Below are 19677 nucleotides of genomic sequence, written 5' to 3'. Positions count from 1 at the left end.
CACTCCCGCCCACCCCAGTTTCTCTCGATCGTCTGCTGCCCTGGGTCTCAGTCGATTTCACAATCACCATCTAAACGTCCAACTGAGATTTATTTGATGGCAGTGTTTTCTTGCTAATCTTCGCAGGATGGAGTCGCTTGTTTACGGCGTGTCGTGACTGCAAATAGTTTGTTAGATGTTTTGTAGTGAAAAAAAGTCACTGGCACGAGATGTTGTAGAAATGCTGAGTGAATGTTGGTATCGTTCTGGAAAACGTTTCGTCACGAGCGCGTGTTTACTCCATCTTATTCATGTAGGCTACTAACTATATATTAAGACGTCTTAATTAAGACGAAGAACGAAACACGGCTTTGGTTTGGCTAAACTGGATTTTGTTATAAAAACATAAGTAATGAAGCGCAGCTGACCATTCAAAGTTTCTCGAACGGAAAATTTGGTGAAACCCAGCAGCCGCTGTTTCATCTTCACGCGAAGGCTCTTTGGTGGTTTCATATTGCACATACTTCACGTTTAATCGAATAAGCAAATCAAATGTGTTCGAACCCCACGTGTTTGACTTTTCTGTTTCATATGTGGTCGAATGTGACAGCCGTGCGCTAACACTGAGGTAAACAGTGACATCTACAGCAGTGGCACAGTATTCTGGCTAAAACTAGCTAGACTGAGGTAAACTGCCATTTTACCCTCTAGGAGAAATTGGATGGAGGTAAAACAAGTACTATGTTATAGGACATTTCAAATAAAAATATGAGCTAGGAAGATAGGAGATAGGACAGCTTTAATATTCAAAATATTTGATTGTAATTAAACACATTTCCTTTGACACCATTCTCATTTGCATCTCTCACATGCAGATTGTGCCTCCTTTTTAGATATTTCATCACTTGACAAAAATTGTGCAGTTTCCTGGATGACTCATCTTACCCCATCATGCCCTACTACTTATACAATGAGAGCACTGCTTTCACAAATTACACTGAATGTTTAGTGTGAATTGTATTCTTGAATATGAAAGTAAAGCTCACTTAATAAATGTAAATTCAAGAGGATATATGGTGAGCAGCTACTCATTTGAATATACTGTTGATGCACTTCATTAGACTGAAATAGCCAGCAGAAAACCCTAGCTGTGTTCAGTTGTTTTTGGAGATGCGAAAATTTTCCACTCACAATTCATTCAAAAGTTTCAGTGTGGATTGTACCACACAGAAACTTGAAGGTGCTACAGAATGTAACTCTGTTGATATAGATTTGAAAAGTCCTCTTAATAACTTCACCTACGACATATGCAAATATTGTTATGTCTCACCTGTTTCAATGGATGTGCCGGTGGAAGGACAACCACCTGTATAGGTAACAGTACACAGATTTATGTCACTATAAATTTAAGAAGGGCCCATCATGTCTAGCTGTCTGTTATTGGAAAATGAAATGTTTTTTTATATGCTAAAAATTATTTTAACATGGAAAAGTTAAATATGAATGTTAATCTGTCAAAGCAAATATATAATATCATTAATATAATATAATATAATAATAATGTTTGGTCTCATGAAATCCTACAAACATACTTTTATATTAATAAATTTGTATATTAATACGTAATTTAATATATCAAATTTAACAATTAAAGTTTTGGAAGGGAATAGGCCATTAATAAATAGTTTTTCATTATTTGAATATATATTTGGTATTAGTGCAGAAATCTCCCCAATACCACATTTGCATTTTCACAAGTTATTGCAGTCTACATAAGAATAATATGCAATCAGTTTTTTTTTTTTAGCACATTTTATAAGCATATTTACTGAAAATCACTTTGTTTACTGAAATCTCCAGATCATTCCTGTGGGACATTCTTTAAAGCTTGTCTGATGAACCAAAACTGGTGGAGCTTAGTGAATGGGTCAATTATGCTTTTTAAAAAATAAATAAATTGTATAGTTTACCCAAGATGGACCTACTTAGCCATCGACACGGCATTGGGGCAAGTTGTGCCACTTCACGTGTATGGCCCTATGTTAAAGATGCCATATAAATATCCTTATGCGAAAAAACCAAAAAAGTTATTTCAGTTGAGCAGAACAAAACTAGCAGATCTTACCCAGCTTTCCTCTACTGCAGGGTGTAAATCTCCCTGGTTTTAGTTGTTGTGTTTTACCTCTGAGTATTTCTTACAGAACAGTGTTCAGTGTCGACCTTTGACCAAACTCTTGCACTCTTTCTCCTAAGAGAGTGTTGTTTTATGGGTATGTCCGCTCTATGAACTAGTGCACTGTCATACCTCTCTGATAATGATTTCATCTATTATTACAGCTTTTTCCTCTTTCTCCGGCTCTCACCAGGCTGTCACAGGTTTCACTTCGCCTCCCCTCATGCAGTCTTGCATCTGTGTGTATAGGAGGGATAACTTAATCAGCTTTTATTTCCTTGATATTGGTGTAACTTGAGAGGATCAGACAGAAGGTTCATTTTTCCCTCCACGACAGACACTAATTTAATCAAGCTGCTGAATTCCTGCAATTTTACTTCCCTCAACACTAAAAATGCATCACTTCATCATTTGTCCCTCTTGAGTGAGCCCATTCCCGAGAAAACACAGGGACTTCCCAGACTCTTGAGAGACTTCTTTCAGACCTCCAGGCCCTGATGACTGTCTGTCTAGAAATGTGTTTCCCTCCATCCCTTGCTGAGCCTCTAGAACACATGTAGGGAATTTTTTTAGCGATTAGGAGGATATGTTTGTTGTTGTAGGGTCACAAAAATGCAGAAAACATTAATAATAAATGTCTATGGCATGATAGTTTCATTCATGGTTTGTGCATCTAACTGTAATCTATATGAAATTACAAATGCCCATCGATTTTATTTACACATATTACATGTATATGTTGTACATATGTATACAGTTGTGGTCAAAATTTTACATACACTTTGCAGTATCTGCAAAATGTTAATTATTTTACCAAAACAAGAGGGATCATAATAATAATAAATGCATGTTATTTTTTTATTTAGTACTGACCTGAATAAGATATTTCACATAAAAGACGTTTACATATAGACCACAAGAGAAAATATGGAGAATTTATAAAAATGACCCGGTTCAAACGTTTACATACGCTTGATTCTTGATACTGTGTTGTTACCTGGATTTCTTTTCTGATAATTGTTCATGAGTCCCTTGTTTGTCCTGAACAGTTAAACTGCCTGCTGTTCTTCGGAAAAATCCTTAAGGTCCCATAAATTCTTTGGTTTTGCAGCATCTTTTGCATATTTAAACCCTTTCCAACAATGTCTGTTTGATTTTGAGATCCATCTCTTCACACTGAGGACAACTGAGGGACTCATACGCAACTTTTACAAAAAACACTCACTGATGCTCCAGAAGGAAACATGTATATCCTCTCTCTATGAAGCCATTTTCACTCAAAATTGCTAGTAAATTTTACAAATAATTGCAAAGAACCAGCTGAATTATTAAACTCTCTCTATATATTATACAAAATTGGTGTAGGAACAATTTTCACTGACAATTTGCTAGTAAATTTGACAAATAATTACAAACAGAATTTTTTTCAGTGCATGTATCTATCTATGCATACATGTGTGTGTATGTATATAGTCTCTCTATATATTCTTATATGTATATACACACACACATAAATAATGTAAAAATATATGTATATTTGAACTTCATATAATAACAATTTAATATAAAAATTTATGTTTATAAAATATATAAATAGATATGTATCTCAAATATTTAAGCAAGTATTTCTGGTGATAGATGCTGCCACTGTTTGATGAAACCAAAGCCTCTCTTAAGCTACTGCATGTTCCCAGTAATACATCAGAATTTACTGCTATAAGCAATACCACATGTTGGGAGGGCTGGAGAAGGGTGTTCCCGAAGAGGAGGAGAGCACTGAAAGACACAGCATTGCTAGCAGAACAACCAAACCTGACAGATACAGAACATAAGTGTAATTTGAAGAAGGTCTAATCTACTCCCTTTCAATCTGAGAAACATTTAATGAGAAATTCATCGCTGGATCCCACCCAAATAAAAATCCATTTCCAACTGTCTGCTCCCAGGACCTACGCCATGTCAACTGGTGCACAGTTTCAGCCTAAAAATGTTGGGCCAAGAAGAGAAATTCTTAGATTTGAGTCATAAAAAAGAGAAACCGTCAGAACAACATTTCTCATTCATGTCAAGAAATACAAGAGAAGCGACTGACAACAGCAACATTGTCACCTCCTGGAATATTTCCCCTCGTCTTTCCTCAAAAAAGAGGTCACACCGAGTCAGAAAATGAGCACTTTCTAACACAGAGCAATAAAGCAGAGAATACTGTTTATTACATCGTTTACATTTTCTAACACATCGGACAGTTGTGCAGCTGATATAATTTGGTTCGCATGATCCAAAAAAGTGATCACAAGTGCTCAAATTGATTTGTGTGAAGACCTCCCCATCCACATAATGCATGGCACCAGCATAAATCACTGATCATAAACTACTTTAATGACTCTGTCTCTAGAGGAATAATCTTATAGCTGGCACTGGCAGATACATTACATTTGGGGTGGTGTAGTCACAAGCTATTATACCGCATATCGTTACAAGCTTAGAAATACTGTTTAGTTAAGCCAACATCAGAATTTACCAACAGGCTTTTTGTAGCAAGTGCCATAAAAACAAATTATGTGCCCTTACAGTGAGAAAGGATGGACACCGTTTAAAACAACAACAACAACACATTATTAGTGATTAACAACATCAGTAACACTTACAGTAATGAAAGATGAAACTGATCATTAATTGACTTAATCAACAGGACTTACAGTTTTTATTTGGTGTATGATAAAACTTGGGATCTATCTTCAATACCGTATCACTAATGCTGTAATTATTTTCATGTTGATAGCCGATGAATTGCCAATATTACAATTTTATACTATTTTGTATTTATTTTTTAATTCATTTACACATTTTATTTACACTTTTAATTTATTATTTAACTAAAATCGATATTTTTTATTATAATTTAGCCATCAGTGTAATTTAGTATTGAGATACTATTACAGTTTTTATAAATATTTTTTATTGTTTTTGTTTCATTTATCGTTTTGTTGTTTGTCATTTTTTTGTTGTTTTCTTAAATACAGTTTTACTTTTGGTTTTAATTATCAATTAAACTCAATGTCACTATATATATATACACATATTTAAAATAATCTTTATGTTGTTTCCACATTAATATGGAGATTCAGTGTATATTTTTTTTTTTATATTTAGATTTTATTTCAAGTAACAAAATTTACTTACTTTAGTTTACTTTAGTTAACTATAATAACCCCCTTATTACTATAACACTGTAATGTACAGTATGAAAAATGGATATTTGGATTTCCTAAAAATTTACATTTAACAGTGCTATTTCATATATTATTAATATAAAATATATCAATAACTAGTTTTTTTTAAAGATTAACCTTAAGTGAGTGTTAGATGACACAAAGGTAATCTAAATTTAAAAATAGCATTTAGCATAACACTATATCACTCAGAACACCTTAGTAACCATATAGCCATGCCCTGTCAACCACCCAAATCATTCTAGCCAGCTTTGCACGTCAGGCACTGCTCTCATTTTCTTCAAAGAATGAAAAAAAAATTCGTTTTAATTGAAAACATGCAACTCTAGAGTTACAGTCATGTATAAACATAACATCTCATAAAAAGTGATGGATTTTTTTTTTTTCAGATTTAATTATGCTAGACTACTCTGTCAGCACCCAAAACCACAAACTGAAGGATTAATTTATCAAAATGACATTTAATTGAGAGATTCAGAACACACACACTCTTCCTTCACCAAATAAAGCCTCAGTTGAGCCAGTAGAACATGGTGAAAGAGAGTTTCCTTTACTTTTTTTCTAAAAAAATAAATTAATTAATTAAAAAAGCAATATTATATATAGTTTAAAGATGAGTTGTCTAGTGATTAATAATTTTATTTAAATCTTTCAACACCCCTATTGGTAAAACTGAAAGAGCATATACATTGAAATTGAAAGCGCCTATGCATTAAGAAATATGTCAGTCAAAATATTTATAGAAATTTTTTGACTAAAACTGCCATTAATAATCAATAATTTATCTATTTCTTTTGACATTCCTAATATTTTAAGCATGCATACCATTTCATTTTTTTTACTAAATATAAATTGATCTAAAAATCTTTTGATTTGATTATTTTATTTTTTTAACCAAACATGTTAAGCCATTAAATAAAAATTAAAAAAATTATTTAAAAAATGAATTGAAAATACAGATGTCAAAAGATTGAAATAAATAAGTCATAATATCTGTTCTGCATGTTTCTTTCCATGTAGCCCCTGGAACCTGCTTACATAGCACTGGTTGGGAATAACTGCATTAGGTGTCAACATCTCGTAAAGCTACTGGAATGGGGCAGCTGAGGCGTTCAGCCGACTGAATGAGTGCCAAACGCACTGGCCCATTTCAGGACACAAGTACCAGCTGGTGGCCGTTTGGTTCGCTGGTGATAATTCAATATGATGTACCTTCGGCTAAAGCTGGATAAAGGGACTTATTGGAACAAGTATAAGGCAAGAGTCACAACAACGTAGCTGTTTGTTATTTGCTCTGGGACAATTTCTCCTTTCATGTTTCATGAGAGAAATCAAAAAGTCATACAAGTTTGGAACGACGTGAAAGTGAGTAATGAATGACAATTTTCGTTTTTGGCTGAACTATTCCTAATTAAGTCAAAAGTGAAACATTCAAAGAAAGCCTCTATTGGACCTGTAAACCTCTTGGCAGGTGGGGAGAGACTTTCACTAATACACAATGTTCAAGGCCTAGGAGGCGATTTGTTGCTTAGTCAGCCTATACATCTGTTAATGTAATCCAATCCTAGCAATCCAACTCAGATAAGGAAGCTGAGTTTTAATGCTGTTAGATTTATGCTAGTACTGCTGAGAGTCAAATTACGGTTCTGGCTTCCCTTTAGGAGTGAACACAACAGTTGTAACCTAGTTACACAAACTGCTTTCCACACTTGAGTCTTGTTGCATTACAACTGGTGGTGTCATGAATTACACGATATGTAGATGAATTACTCAAATTAATCAGCATTTGCGAACATGAGCACCGCAAGTGAAGTCAAAAGTATTTAAACTTTGAAAATGCATCTTGAGACCCCTTTGGTCTAGCAAAGGCTGGATAAAGTCAGTGTGGTTGGTGGATGGTTAAACTATTAAAAAACATATACAATATGTAGTGAACTGAAAAAAAATGGTGACATCCCATGACATATATATATATATATATATATACATACATACTGTATATGTGTGTGTGTGGATTCTCTACAAAACAGGGCAGGATTCATTACTAGAAAGCATTCCACTGCTGTTGTTTTCATTTGATTCATTTCTCTACATCTATTCCAAGAATGCCCATATCTTGATCAAGTCAGTAATGCTGATGACGTCCCCAGTCGACTGACTGATATCAGATGAGAAGCAGCGTGAGTGAATGAGAGAGTGAGCTGAAAGAGCAGAAACCAGTATTCAGTCAAGTCCAACATTAACAGCTTTTATAAGTTTATGTATGCTTTTTTTTTGCCTGGGGGCTATTCATAAGAAGTTCAGAGGAATATGTGTTTTACGTGCGTGAAAAGGGAAGCTGAATGGCACACTATGCTTAAATATTTGACTGTGAAATTTGTATTCATGCACACACATGTTGATTAGACATCCGGCTCCGGATGTGGCCTGCCTCGCACGTATGGTTGTTTCAGACTCAGAGACTAGAACAGGTTTCTTAATAATTACATTTTGCCTTATAACAACGCCACTAAAATTTAAAGTTCTCTCAAAAGTACATAAAACTAAACTCATTCCAAGGAATTTTATAGATGGCAAATGAGATATTTGTGATTGAGGGTGACTTGGAAAATTGGTTGCTTGCGTTTTACTTGTTTAGTCAAGCGTGGCCTCAGACAGCACCGTGAGGATTCCCATAGGCATTTAACACAAATGTTGTTGCTTTGAAAGGGAATTAGAACTGGCAGTGCCACAATTTCATTTGGCATAACTGAAATGTCACAGTAATCTCTGTCTTACTGTTTACTGATACTTTGACGCAACTGTCCTACATCAAAGAAAAAAGAAGGCTCTTATGTAAGTGAGCTAAATATTGTGGTGCCGAGGAGTCCAGATGCACTAGTGACCAGCGTCTGAATTCGTTCAGTTATCTAAAATGCTTTACGATAACAGTTTATTACCCACTATTTCTCATTTTCAGACTTTTCTTCATGCTTATGTGTCTTAAAGTGACAAAAAAAAGAAAATTCTGTCATTATTCACTCACACTCATGAAATCCTCTGACTTTCCTCTGTAGAACACAAAAGAAGATATATTAAGATAATATTAAGAATTTGAACATTTTTCAAAAGAAATACTAAAGTAATTATCCAGTAATAAAGTAATTATCTCTCAGAGTCTTAGTTTCCTACAGAAAAACATAAATGAAATAAATAAATAAAATAAAATGGGAACAAATATATATAAAACAAGTCAAAAAGGTGTAACAAATGTAAACATGAACTGCATCCTCTGTTTCAAAGAAGATGAATATAAATTGAGGTATTTATTCACAGGCCTTCTTGTCTATGATCTAAAAATTCAGCTTGAAAGGAATCGTTGCTTTTGTCTATTCTCGGCACTCAGTCATTTAAATGCACAACCGTGCAAAATACAGTCACATTTGCATTTGAGGACAGCATTATAGTCCTCTCTTTAGCAGGGGTTTTTAAAGAATAATATTTTATTATTTTTGTAGAGGTAGCATAAAAGCAATCCTGCTGAAATGTGGTAGGTCTGTTTATTGACATATATATATATATATATATATACATACATACTGTATATGTGTGTGTGTGGATTCTCTACAAAACAGGGCAGGATTCATTACTAGAAAGCATTCCACTGCTGTTGTTTTCATTTGATTCATTTCTCTACATCTATTCCAAGAATGCCCATATCTTGATCAAGTCAGTAATGCTGATGACGTCCCCAGTCGACTGACTGATATCAGATGAGAAGCAGCGTGAGTGAATGAGAGAGTGAGCTGAAAGAGCAGAAACCAGTATTCAGTCAAGTCCAACATTAACAGCTTTTATAAGTTTATGTATGCTTTTTTTTTGCCTGGGGGCTATTCATAAGAAGTTCAGAGGAATATGTGTTTTACGTGCGTGAAAAGGGAAGCTGAATGGCACACTATGCTTAAATATTTGACTGTGAAATTTGTATTCATGCACACACATGTTGATTAGACATCCGGCTCCGGATGTGGCCTGCCTCGCACGTATGGTTGTTTCAGACTCAGAGACTAGAACAGGTTTCTTAATAATTACATTTTGCCTTATAACAACGCCACTAAAATTTAAAGTTCTCTCAAAAGTACATAAAACTAAACTCATTCCAAGGAATTTTATAGATGGCAAATGAGATATTTGTGATCGAGGGTGACTTGGAAAATTGGTTGCTTGCGTTTTACTTGTTTAGTCAAGCGTGGCCTCAGACAGCACCGTGAGGATTCCCATAGGCATTTAACACAAATGTTGTTGCTTTGAAAGGGAATTAGAACTGGCAGTGCCACAATTTCATTTGGCATAACTGAAATGTCACAGTAATCTCTGTCTTACTGTTTACTGATACTTTGACGCAACTGTCCTACATCAAAGAAAAAAGAAGGCTCTTATGTAAGTGAGCTAAATATTGTGGTGCCGAGGAGTCCAGATGCACTAGTGACCAGCGTCTGAATTCGTTCAGTTATCTAAAATGCTTTACGATAACAGTTTATTACCCACTATTTCTCATTTTCAGACTTTTCTTCATGCTTATGTGTCTTAAAGTGACAAAAAAAAGAAAATTCTGTCATTATTCACTCACACTCATGAAATCCTCTGACTTTCCTCTGTAGAACACAAAAGAAGATATATTAAGATAATATTAAGAATTTGAACATTTTTCAAAAGAAATACTAAAGTAATTATCCAGTAATAAAGTAATTATCTCTCAGAGTCTTAGTTTCCTACAGAAAAACATAAATGAAATAAATAAATAAAATAAAATGGGAACAAATATATATAAAACAAGTCAAAAAGGTGTAACAAATGTAAACATGAACTGCATCCTCTGTTTCAAAGAAGATGAATATAAATTGAGGTATTTATTCACAGGCCTTCTTGTCTATGATCTAAAAATTCAGCTTGAAAGGAATCGTTGCTTTTGTCTATTCTCGGCACTCAGTCATTTAAATGCACAACCGTGCAAAATACAGTCACATTTGCATTTGAGGACAGCATTATAGTCCTCTCTTTAGCAGGGGTTTTTAAAGAATAATATTTTATTATTTTTGTAGAGGTAGCATAAAAGCAATCCTGCTGAAATGTGGTAGGTCTGTTTATATGCACACACATGTAAAAAAAAAATACATTAATCATAAAAAATCTAAAAAACTATTTTTAACATATTTATTTATATTAATTAAATCTTGTACACAAAATCATAAGTCTAATATAAAACACATCTAAAAATGTATCTGCATGTCTATAATTATGTATTAATCAGGATCAAAAATCTAAATTAGAATGTGTTCAAAACACTTTATGGACAGAACTGACATGACATTTCTTGTATGGTAGTACATATCTGTGTTCAGTTTACTGAATTTAATTAATGTCACGAAGCAGAACTGAAATGGCACCAGGCCTGGCTCAAATATCAAATAGTTAGACAATATGAATGATATTAATGCTTAGATATTTAATATCAACGCCAGCAAAAGCTTGTGTAAAACTGAGAAAAAAAGAATTGTGTTATATCAGTTTGCTAACAAAGCTGGCATGCAATGACAAATAGGTAAGATCACGAAATGTGCGCAATGATTGTCATGACAACGGCAACGTTTATGGCAACGGTACCAGTGAGCTCCAGGATAGAGCAAATCCGCTGCAGCCCTGAGGCGACATGTTATTTTACCTGCTACAAATAACGAGCACAACTGGATTTCACTGACGCAAAAGGGTTCATTTTGATTTATTATCAGTATTATGAACTTTTTGAAATCTAAATCTTAGCGTGGGACTTCGTCACTCTCTGTACGTCACTGAAAAGTGATGTACAGGCATCATGATCGCATGCTCAAGAACTCAAATTACACATGCTGCATATATTTGCCAAAATGGAAACCAAAGGATTTTCAATTGTATTTGTTGATAAATGAAATAGAAAAGTAATGTGTTTTACTTCATGGTGTAAATTTACCAATAGGTTACATAATGAAGTTTAATTGGAGCTTTAGAGGAGCATGTACTTTAATAATCCTAAAAGAGCTGAAAATGTCCATGGTTGTATGATTTCCATGGAAAATCGCAGCAATTCTGTGGCTATTCTGATCAGTTTAACCCTGGAGCCAGGCCTGAGTGTTGCCCGCATTCAATGTGCCATTCAAAAACCAAGCCTTACCACAGGAAGCTCCGGCACTACAGATGCGTTCCCAGTTCCTGTGACTTAACTGATGGGAGGAACGGGAGGTAGTGGAGCAGTTTGAACCTCTGAATAAAGTTTGTGCAGAAAGGCAGATTGTAACAGGAATGATCGGTGACGTGTATTTGAGATCCTTCATGAACCGTCTTCCTCCAGCTCTTTATTCCTCTTTCTTTTTCTGTTCCTAAGAAATTATTAAAATTATTAATTATACCAACACTACATTGACACAACTAGAAAGCAGACAAAGCAGATATTTAAATCTTGCAACCAGGAAATGCATTCATTGAAAAACATTTCAGCCAAGTAATATGCAGTTTTAAAAAATTAAAGGTGTTTTATTGGCTTTCATGTTTCCATGAGGAACCATCCAAGGAACCTTTCCATTGCACAAAAGTTTCTGTATTGTGCAAAATTGTTTATTAGATTATTAAAATGTTCTTCATATTAAAAAAATGGTTCTTTCAAAAACTGATCACTGATCAGAATGCTTCTATTAAAAAAACCTTTTGGAACCTTTTTTAAGGTGCTTTATGTTATAAATGTAAAAAAAATGTCTTTGTTTTGGTCTGTGAGATTCCACCCACTGGCAGTTTAGTATAGTATTTATTTCAATAGTATTTCACCCCAGGTTGCCAGTTGCCGGAAAACACAGCATTCTGCAGCCATGAAAGCCAGCAAATGAACTGGGTCTTTTTAGATTCTACCCAACCTCAAAAGCCTCGGCATCCATCTAAAAAGATCTATGACCAGAGGCAAATTAAAACAGATAAATTAAAGGCATAGTTCACCCAAAATTTATTCACTCTCAAGCCATACTAGGAGAAAATATGACTTTCTTCTTTCAGAGTTATATTAAAAATGTCCTGGCTCTTCCAAGCTTTATAATGGCAGTGAAAGGTGGTCGAGATTTTGAAGCCCAAAAAATGGCACCCTTCCATCGTAAAAAGTGTCCCACATGGCTCCAGGGGGTTAATAAAGGCCTTCTGAAGTGAATCAATGCATTTCTGTAAGAAAAATATCCATATTTAAAACTTTATAAACCACAATCTCTAGCTTCCGCTAACTGTCGTGCGCACGTTCACGAGAGAGTGGCGTTCCAGCGGATGATGTAGGCGTAGTGTAATCTCTGGTGAGAATATGCTAGTCTCGCACAAACCATGTTTTAATAATAATAATAATAATAAACTTTATTTTCTACAGCTCAAAGCGCTTTACACGGATAAAAAGGATCAAATAATAATAATAATAGTAATAGAAATAATAGTAACAATAAATAAAATAAACATCATACATATGACAGAGAAATCACTTAAAAGCTATTCTGAAAAAATGGGTTTTAAGAGCAGATTTGAAAACACTAAAAGATTCAGCCCTTCTGATCTCAATGGGAAGAGAATTCCAGAGTTTTGGTGCACAGGAAGAAAAGGCCGTATAATAATAATAATAAACTTTATTTTCTACAGCTCAAAGCGCTTTACACGGATAAAAAGGATCAAATAATAATAATAATAGTAATAGAAATAATAGTAACAATAAATAAAATAAACATCATACATATGACAGAGAAATCACTTAAAAGCTATTCTGAAAAAATGGGTTTTAAGAGCAGATTTGAAAACACTAAAAGATTCAGCCTGTCTGATCTCAATGGGAAGAGAATTCCAGAGTTTTGGTGCCCAGGAAGAAAAGGCCGTAAACGAGTAGGGGGGCCCACTAAAAGACCAGAATCGGAAGAGCGGAAATCACGACTTGGAATATAAACAGTTAACAGTTGAGACAAATAATGTGGTGCCAAACCATGCAAGGCCTTGTAGGTCAGAATGAGAATTTTAAAATCAATCCGATACCTGACAGGGAGCCAGTGGAATGACTCAAAAACGGTGAGATGTGCTCATTTGTCCTGGTCCTTGTCAGGATTCTAGCGGCTGAATTTTGAACGGACTGCAAGTAAGGCATTACAGTAGTCGATACGAGAAAATACTAAAGTGTTAATCAATTTTTCAGCAACTGAGAGGGATAACATGGGGTGGAGTCTTACAATGTTTCTGAGATGAAAAAATGAATTTTTAACTGTATTTTGAACTTTCTGATCAAAAGTTAGATTAGTGTAAAATATCACCCCCAGATTTTTTAATTTAGTTTGAAACTCTAAAGCCGTGCCTTCCCCTTTTAGAGCAAACTTAACGGTTTTACTGTTTTGTTTACAGCTAAGGAAATAATATTACTGTCTCCGCTTGGCTCCTCTTGGCTTATATCAAAATCCTCTGACATTTTTCTGTACAAATCCTCACTTTGCACTTCTAATTCGTGACCGGTGTGTTGTTTTGCTCTTCCCTCTGCGCTTCCGCGTTCATCACTTCTCAACGTCCTACGTCATCCGCTGGAAGAAGCTAGAGATTACGGTTTATAAAGTTTTAAATATGGATATTTTTCTTACACAAAAGCAGCGTTTCGCTTCAGAAGGCCTTTATTAACCCCCCAGAGCCATGTGGAGTACTTTTTACGATGGATGGGTGCACTTTTTTGGGCTTCAAAACCTCGACAACCATTCACTGCCATTATAAATCTTGGAAGAGCCAGGACATTTTTTGATATAACTTCGATTGCATTCATCTGAAAGAAAAAAGTCATATACACTTAGGATGGCTTGAGTAAATCATGGGGTAATTTTCATTTTTGGGTGAACTGTCCATTTAACTTTAATTACAGTGTAAGGCTTGTCGTCTTCCATTGCCAGTGTCCTCAATCTGGCAACCCATGTGAGTGTCGAGTCTGAGGAGGATATTCAGGAGGATACTCTCCAATATTTTGAATTTGGACCACAGTACCCATTTCAGCCGCTAGCTGTCAATATTACATACTGCACCTTCAAGAGTGTGTATTCATTAGCATTTCCTGTTGCGTTCACAGATGTATATTTTTTATTGAATAACGACTTTCATATGGCTTTCAAAGAGTCGGAACGAGTCGTACAAAGAACTTTTGACCATGACATGGCCCTGCAGATTAACATGCCCAACAGTCATGTGTTTTTACGACTTACCTGGTATTGTGTTGTCCAAAACAAATCCAAAGAATCCACCAATGAACATGTGGGTGGTGAAGAGAATCATTATGAGCTGATCCAGCTCTTTTATGCCTGTTGACAGATACAGAACCTCATCAATATAATTCTATATAGATAATCTTATTTATAAAAGAATTATAATTTTTTTTACAAATAAATTTTTTAATAATTCTATTTTTATACAGTATATATATATAGTCTCGGTCCTGTGACATTTATATCAAAGCAATCAAGATTTAATAAAAAACAAATTTTTGTGTGAATGCCTAGAGTGTTCCTGCAAGATCTGGTTAACATCACGAGCAAACTCTTTGTCTGCTGTCCAGGTTTGGGTTCTTTTGATCTTTTTGGCCATACTACAAGGTACCCATGTGTTCAAGGATTACTACCAGCAGTCTATCTAAAACAGCACTGACACTGAATGATCATATTATGATCTTTTATAATGAGATCTACAAGTTGTCTGTAGTTTTAACTATTGCCGTTACTGACTAATACCACTTCTTTATATACCCCATTACTGAGGAGTTAAATGCTTGTGTAAATTTGTATGTATTCTAATGTTATATTCACCTGTGTTGATCGTGCCTGGATTCGAGTGAAACCAGGTTGGGAGCACAAGACCACTGAAGGTTGAGAAGCCAAGAATCAAGAGATTCCTGGAAGAGTTCAAATCCACATACTGCAAAAAAAACAGTAACATAAAATGAAATATGAATGAGATGATGACTAATTAGTATGTATTTATTTAGAAGAAGTCACCCTGACATGCAATTTTAAAATAATGAAATGAAAAATGAAATAAAAATATATGACGACTATCAGGTGTACCTGCAGATTGGAAATTCCCACTGCTGCTACCATCCCAAACATGACAAGAAACATTCCACCGATGACGGGGTCTGGAATAGTTATAAAGACTGCGCTGAATTTACCAAAGAGTCCCAAGATGATCATAAGAAGCCCAGCAGTCTGAAGTACCAATCTGCTGCCAACCTGGCACCATTAAAGGAAAAGTCATCCAAAACACTGTCATGAAACCCAAACCAAACAACCAAAAAACTTTTTTAAAAATGTAGGGAATGTTATCATTTTCATTCCCATGAAATGGAGACAGATTAAGAAAAAAGATTAAGATAGAGCTGTAAAACACAACTCGGCATGTTTAACATTTAAGAACAGAGAGAAAGTCTTTAAAACATGAATTTTTAAAAATAGCACTACCCCGAGAAAGCTGCATTACAGATGTTTAAACATTCCTCAAAAAATGACATTAATGTCATGGGTTGCCTCCTTAAGCACAAATGACGGCTTGAAGCTGTTTGTAATAGATGAATCCCTCAATTGCCCTAAATAGGTAAGAGTTCAAAAGTGCAGAGGCTGCTCAGAAACCAAAATAATTTACAGGATCTGGAGGATTTTTGAGAAGAGTGGGCACCTTCACTGCTCAGGACTCATGCACAGGAACGATTATAAAAGGTACAAACAGTCATTGAGAAGGCACCACTGAATGTTAAGATCCTAAACAGCTTGAACTTCTGAACAGGATATCCTCAGGATGACTTGCAGATTCTTATATATAAGTATATCCAACTTTATCCACATACATACAGTATACTCAGATAAAGCACATAATATATTGCAAATCTCAACTGCTTGATTGTTTATATTGTCACAAAACGTAGCCTATATTTTCATCGAGCTCTAATCTACAAACTATAAAGTGTAAATATATTAATATATTATAAACATCAACAATGATTCTCTGTGCTGCTTTGAAACAATGTGTATTGGGAAAAGCACTATGTAAAATAAGATTTGACTTGACATGCAACATGGATGGCTACTACACTACTACTGTTTTTGAAATAAGTCTCATAAGAATCTCACCAAGGCTGCAATTTCTTGATAAAAATACAGCAAAAACAGGAATATTGTGAAAATATTATTACAGTTTAAAATAAGTATTCTTTATTTAAATATATTTTAAAATGTAATTTATTCCTGTGATGCAAAGCTGAATTTTCAGCAGCTATTACTGCAGTCTTCAGTGTCACATGATCCTTCAGAAATCTTGCTGATTTGCTGCTCAAGTATTAATAACGGTTCTTATTATCAAAACAAAATATTTTTGCTGATTATCATTTCTGTGGAAACCTCGCTATATTTTTTCCAGGATTCTTTGATGAATAGAAAGTTGAAAAGTACAGCGTTTATATGAAGTAGAAATCGTTCATAACATTATAAATGTATTTAATGTCACTTTTGATCAGTTTAATGTCTATGCTGAAAAGAAGAATTCTCTCTCTTTTTTTCTTACTTAACCCAAACCTTTGAATCATGGTTTGAATCATCAGTGTATCATGGTTTCCACAAAAATATCAAGCTGCAAAAAACATGTTTTTAACATTGATAAAACTAATAAATGTTTCTTGAGCATCAAATCAGCATATTAGCAATTCAGCTTTACTTTCACAACAATAACTTATACATTTATTTAATATATTACTTTACATTTTTATAATATAAACGTATATATATCACAATATTACAGTTTTACTGTATTTGTTATATATATTTAATAACATATCACAATATTACAGTTTTACTGTATTTGTGATCAAATAAATGCAGTCTTGGTGAGCATAAGAGACTTTTTTTAAAAAGAAAATTATGCCAAACTTTTGACCGGTGGTGTACTTAAGTGTGATTTCAGGAGAGTCAAAGTTTTAGTTGAAAAATAGCATAAAAGTGTTGAAATAACAAATAACTTGCTTTGTTAATGTACAACAGAACTGAATTTGAACAAGGTGTTGGTGGCAACAACAATGAAGATAGTTATAGGTATTATTATCAATAAACAGACAAATCCTACCCTTGTAATTCCCAGAGCGGCGATATTCTGACTGTAGGAGGTGGTGCCATTCCCACTACCCCACAGGGCAGCCAAGATGCAACCCACGCCTTCCACCGCAATGCCACGGTTAATAGCATGCGTGGGCGGTGGAGGCGCTCCAGAGAGACGAGCGCATGCATAATAGTCTCCAATGGACTCCATTGTTGAAGCCAGTACTCCAGCCATCATGCCCAGTACAGACGACACACTCACAGTCGGTGAACCCCACTGTCCTAAAAAAGCAAGGGTTAAGAGATGAGCAAAGTTCCTTTGCAACAGTAACATTCTCCTTAGTATACTTTATGATGGAAATAAAAATAATAAGTACATCGTTTTTACACTGACATGCTGAGACTAATACTTTACATGTTTATGAGGTTACTAGGAAAATAATTTTCCTTTGGATTGCTTTTCTTTCTTATAGTGTCATGGAAGCATGTTTACTTTGACTCCTATCCAAAATTGTACAAGATTTTAATCAAATAAATAACTAAAATACCAGATTTTAATAAGACTTTCTGAGTAATACGGAAGTGTTTGTTTCTCAAGGCTGTGAATGACAGATAAATTGGTATTTAGCAGAAGCCAAATGAAATGAAAGTTCAGAGGGTTCATTTGACAAATGCAAAAGAAAAAAAAGTATCATGGTTTCGACAAAAATATTAAGCAGCATCAGTTTTCAACATTTATTATAAGACATGTTTCTTGAGCAGCAAATCAGCATATTGGAATGATTTCTGAAGGATCATGTGACACTGAAGACTGGAGTGATGATGCTGACAATTCAGCTGTGATTCACAGGAATAAATTACATTTAAAAATATATTAACACAGTAAACAGTTCTTTTAAAATCATTAAAAAACTTACTGACCCCAAACTTGTATATGTTTTAGTAAAATAATATATAATATTTATTACATAATATTTACTAAAAACATATAATTATTTCTTATTGTAAAGATTTTACCTCTATCTAAAAAAATACATAAATGAATATTTAATACACTCTGACATCCTTAAAGGGATAGTTCACCCAAAAATTTAAATCACCCCATAATTTACTCACCCTCAAGCCACCCTAGGTGTTTATGACTTTCCTCTTTCAGACGAATACAATCTGAGTTATATTAAAAAATGTCCTGGCTCTTCCAAGCTTTATAATGACAGTGAATGGCTGTTGAGATTCAATAGTTCAATAGAAGCCCAATAAAGTGCATCCATCCATCATAAAAAGTACTCAACACGGCTCCGGGGGGTTAATAAAGGCCTCCTGAAGTGAATTGTTGTGTTTTTGTAAGAAAACTAAGAAGTGATGAACGCGGAAGCACAGAGGAAAGAGCAAAACAAAACACTGACCACGAATTAGAAGTACAAAACTAGGATTTGTACAGAAAAATGTTGGAGGATTTCAATATAAGCCAAGTGGAGACTGGTTTCCTTAGCTGTAAACAAAACTTGGTTCTAGCCAGACTAGCATCTTCTCACCGGAGCTTACGCTACGCTAAGTAATAACTCTGATTGTATTCGCCTGAAAGAAAAATGTCATATACAGTTAGGATGGCTTGAGGGTGGGGTAACTATCCCTTTAAAGGGGTCATATGATGCTGCTAAAAAGAACATTATTTTGTGTATTTGGTGTACTGAAATGTGTTTATGCGGTTTAAAGTTAAAAAAACACATTATTTTCCACATACTGTACATTATTGTTTCTCCTCTATGCCCCGCCTTTCTGAAACGCGTCAATTTTTACAAAGCTCATCGGTCTGAAAAGCGAGGTGTGCTCTGATTGGCCAGCTATCCAGTGCGTTGTGATTGGCCGAATACCTCAAGTGTGTGACGGAAATGTTACGCCCCTTAACATATTTTGATGCACTGTCCGGCCGGAGTGTACAGTGTTGTAAATACAACTTAAGCACTGATTTCTAGTCGTGTCCTCTTTTGCAAGGCCAAACAAAGTGGTTTCGCTTTCACAACGAAAAAGCGTCACACACCGCGCGGCCTTGAGTGAGCAGAGGCCGGAGGTCTAGAGTGAGCCGTGGCCTTGAGTGAGCGGAGGCCGGCTTGAGTGAGCAGAGGCGGGCGGGCTTGAGAACGGCGCGGCCGGCGGATTCGACGAA

At 34.9% G+C, this 19677-nt stretch overlaps 1 protein-coding gene across 1 annotated transcript in view; it reads right to left on the bottom strand.

Annotated features, from left to right (window-relative positions):
- Positions 1 to 11369: 11369 nt before the first annotated feature.
- The window catches only part of LOC107707451 (solute carrier family 23 member 2-like), a 23216-nt gene continuing 14908 nt past the window's right edge, over positions 11370 to 19677 (bottom strand). The window contains exons 8-12 of the mRNA XM_016511450.1: positions 17539 to 17792; positions 15495 to 15659; positions 15237 to 15345; positions 14640 to 14735; positions 11370 to 11777 (exon numbers count right to left, since the gene is read on the bottom strand). Coding sequence (XP_016366936.1) covers positions 11590 to 11777; positions 14640 to 14735; positions 15237 to 15345; positions 15495 to 15659; positions 17539 to 17792 — 812 coding nt within the window. The 3' untranslated portion in view covers positions 11370 to 11589. The remainder of the gene's footprint in view (positions 11778 to 14639; positions 14736 to 15236; positions 15346 to 15494; positions 15660 to 17538; positions 17793 to 19677) is intronic.

This window comes from Sinocyclocheilus rhinocerous, unplaced genomic scaffold, assembly GCF_001515625.1.
Source record: "Sinocyclocheilus rhinocerous isolate Xijiao unplaced genomic scaffold, SAMN03320098_v1.1 scaffold534, whole genome shotgun sequence".
In the NCBI taxonomy this organism is placed as follows: Eukaryota; Metazoa; Chordata; class Actinopteri; order Cypriniformes; family Cyprinidae; genus Sinocyclocheilus; species Sinocyclocheilus rhinocerous.
The sequence above is the reverse complement of the archived record's forward strand: the minus strand, read 5'-3'. Positions and strand labels throughout refer to the sequence as shown.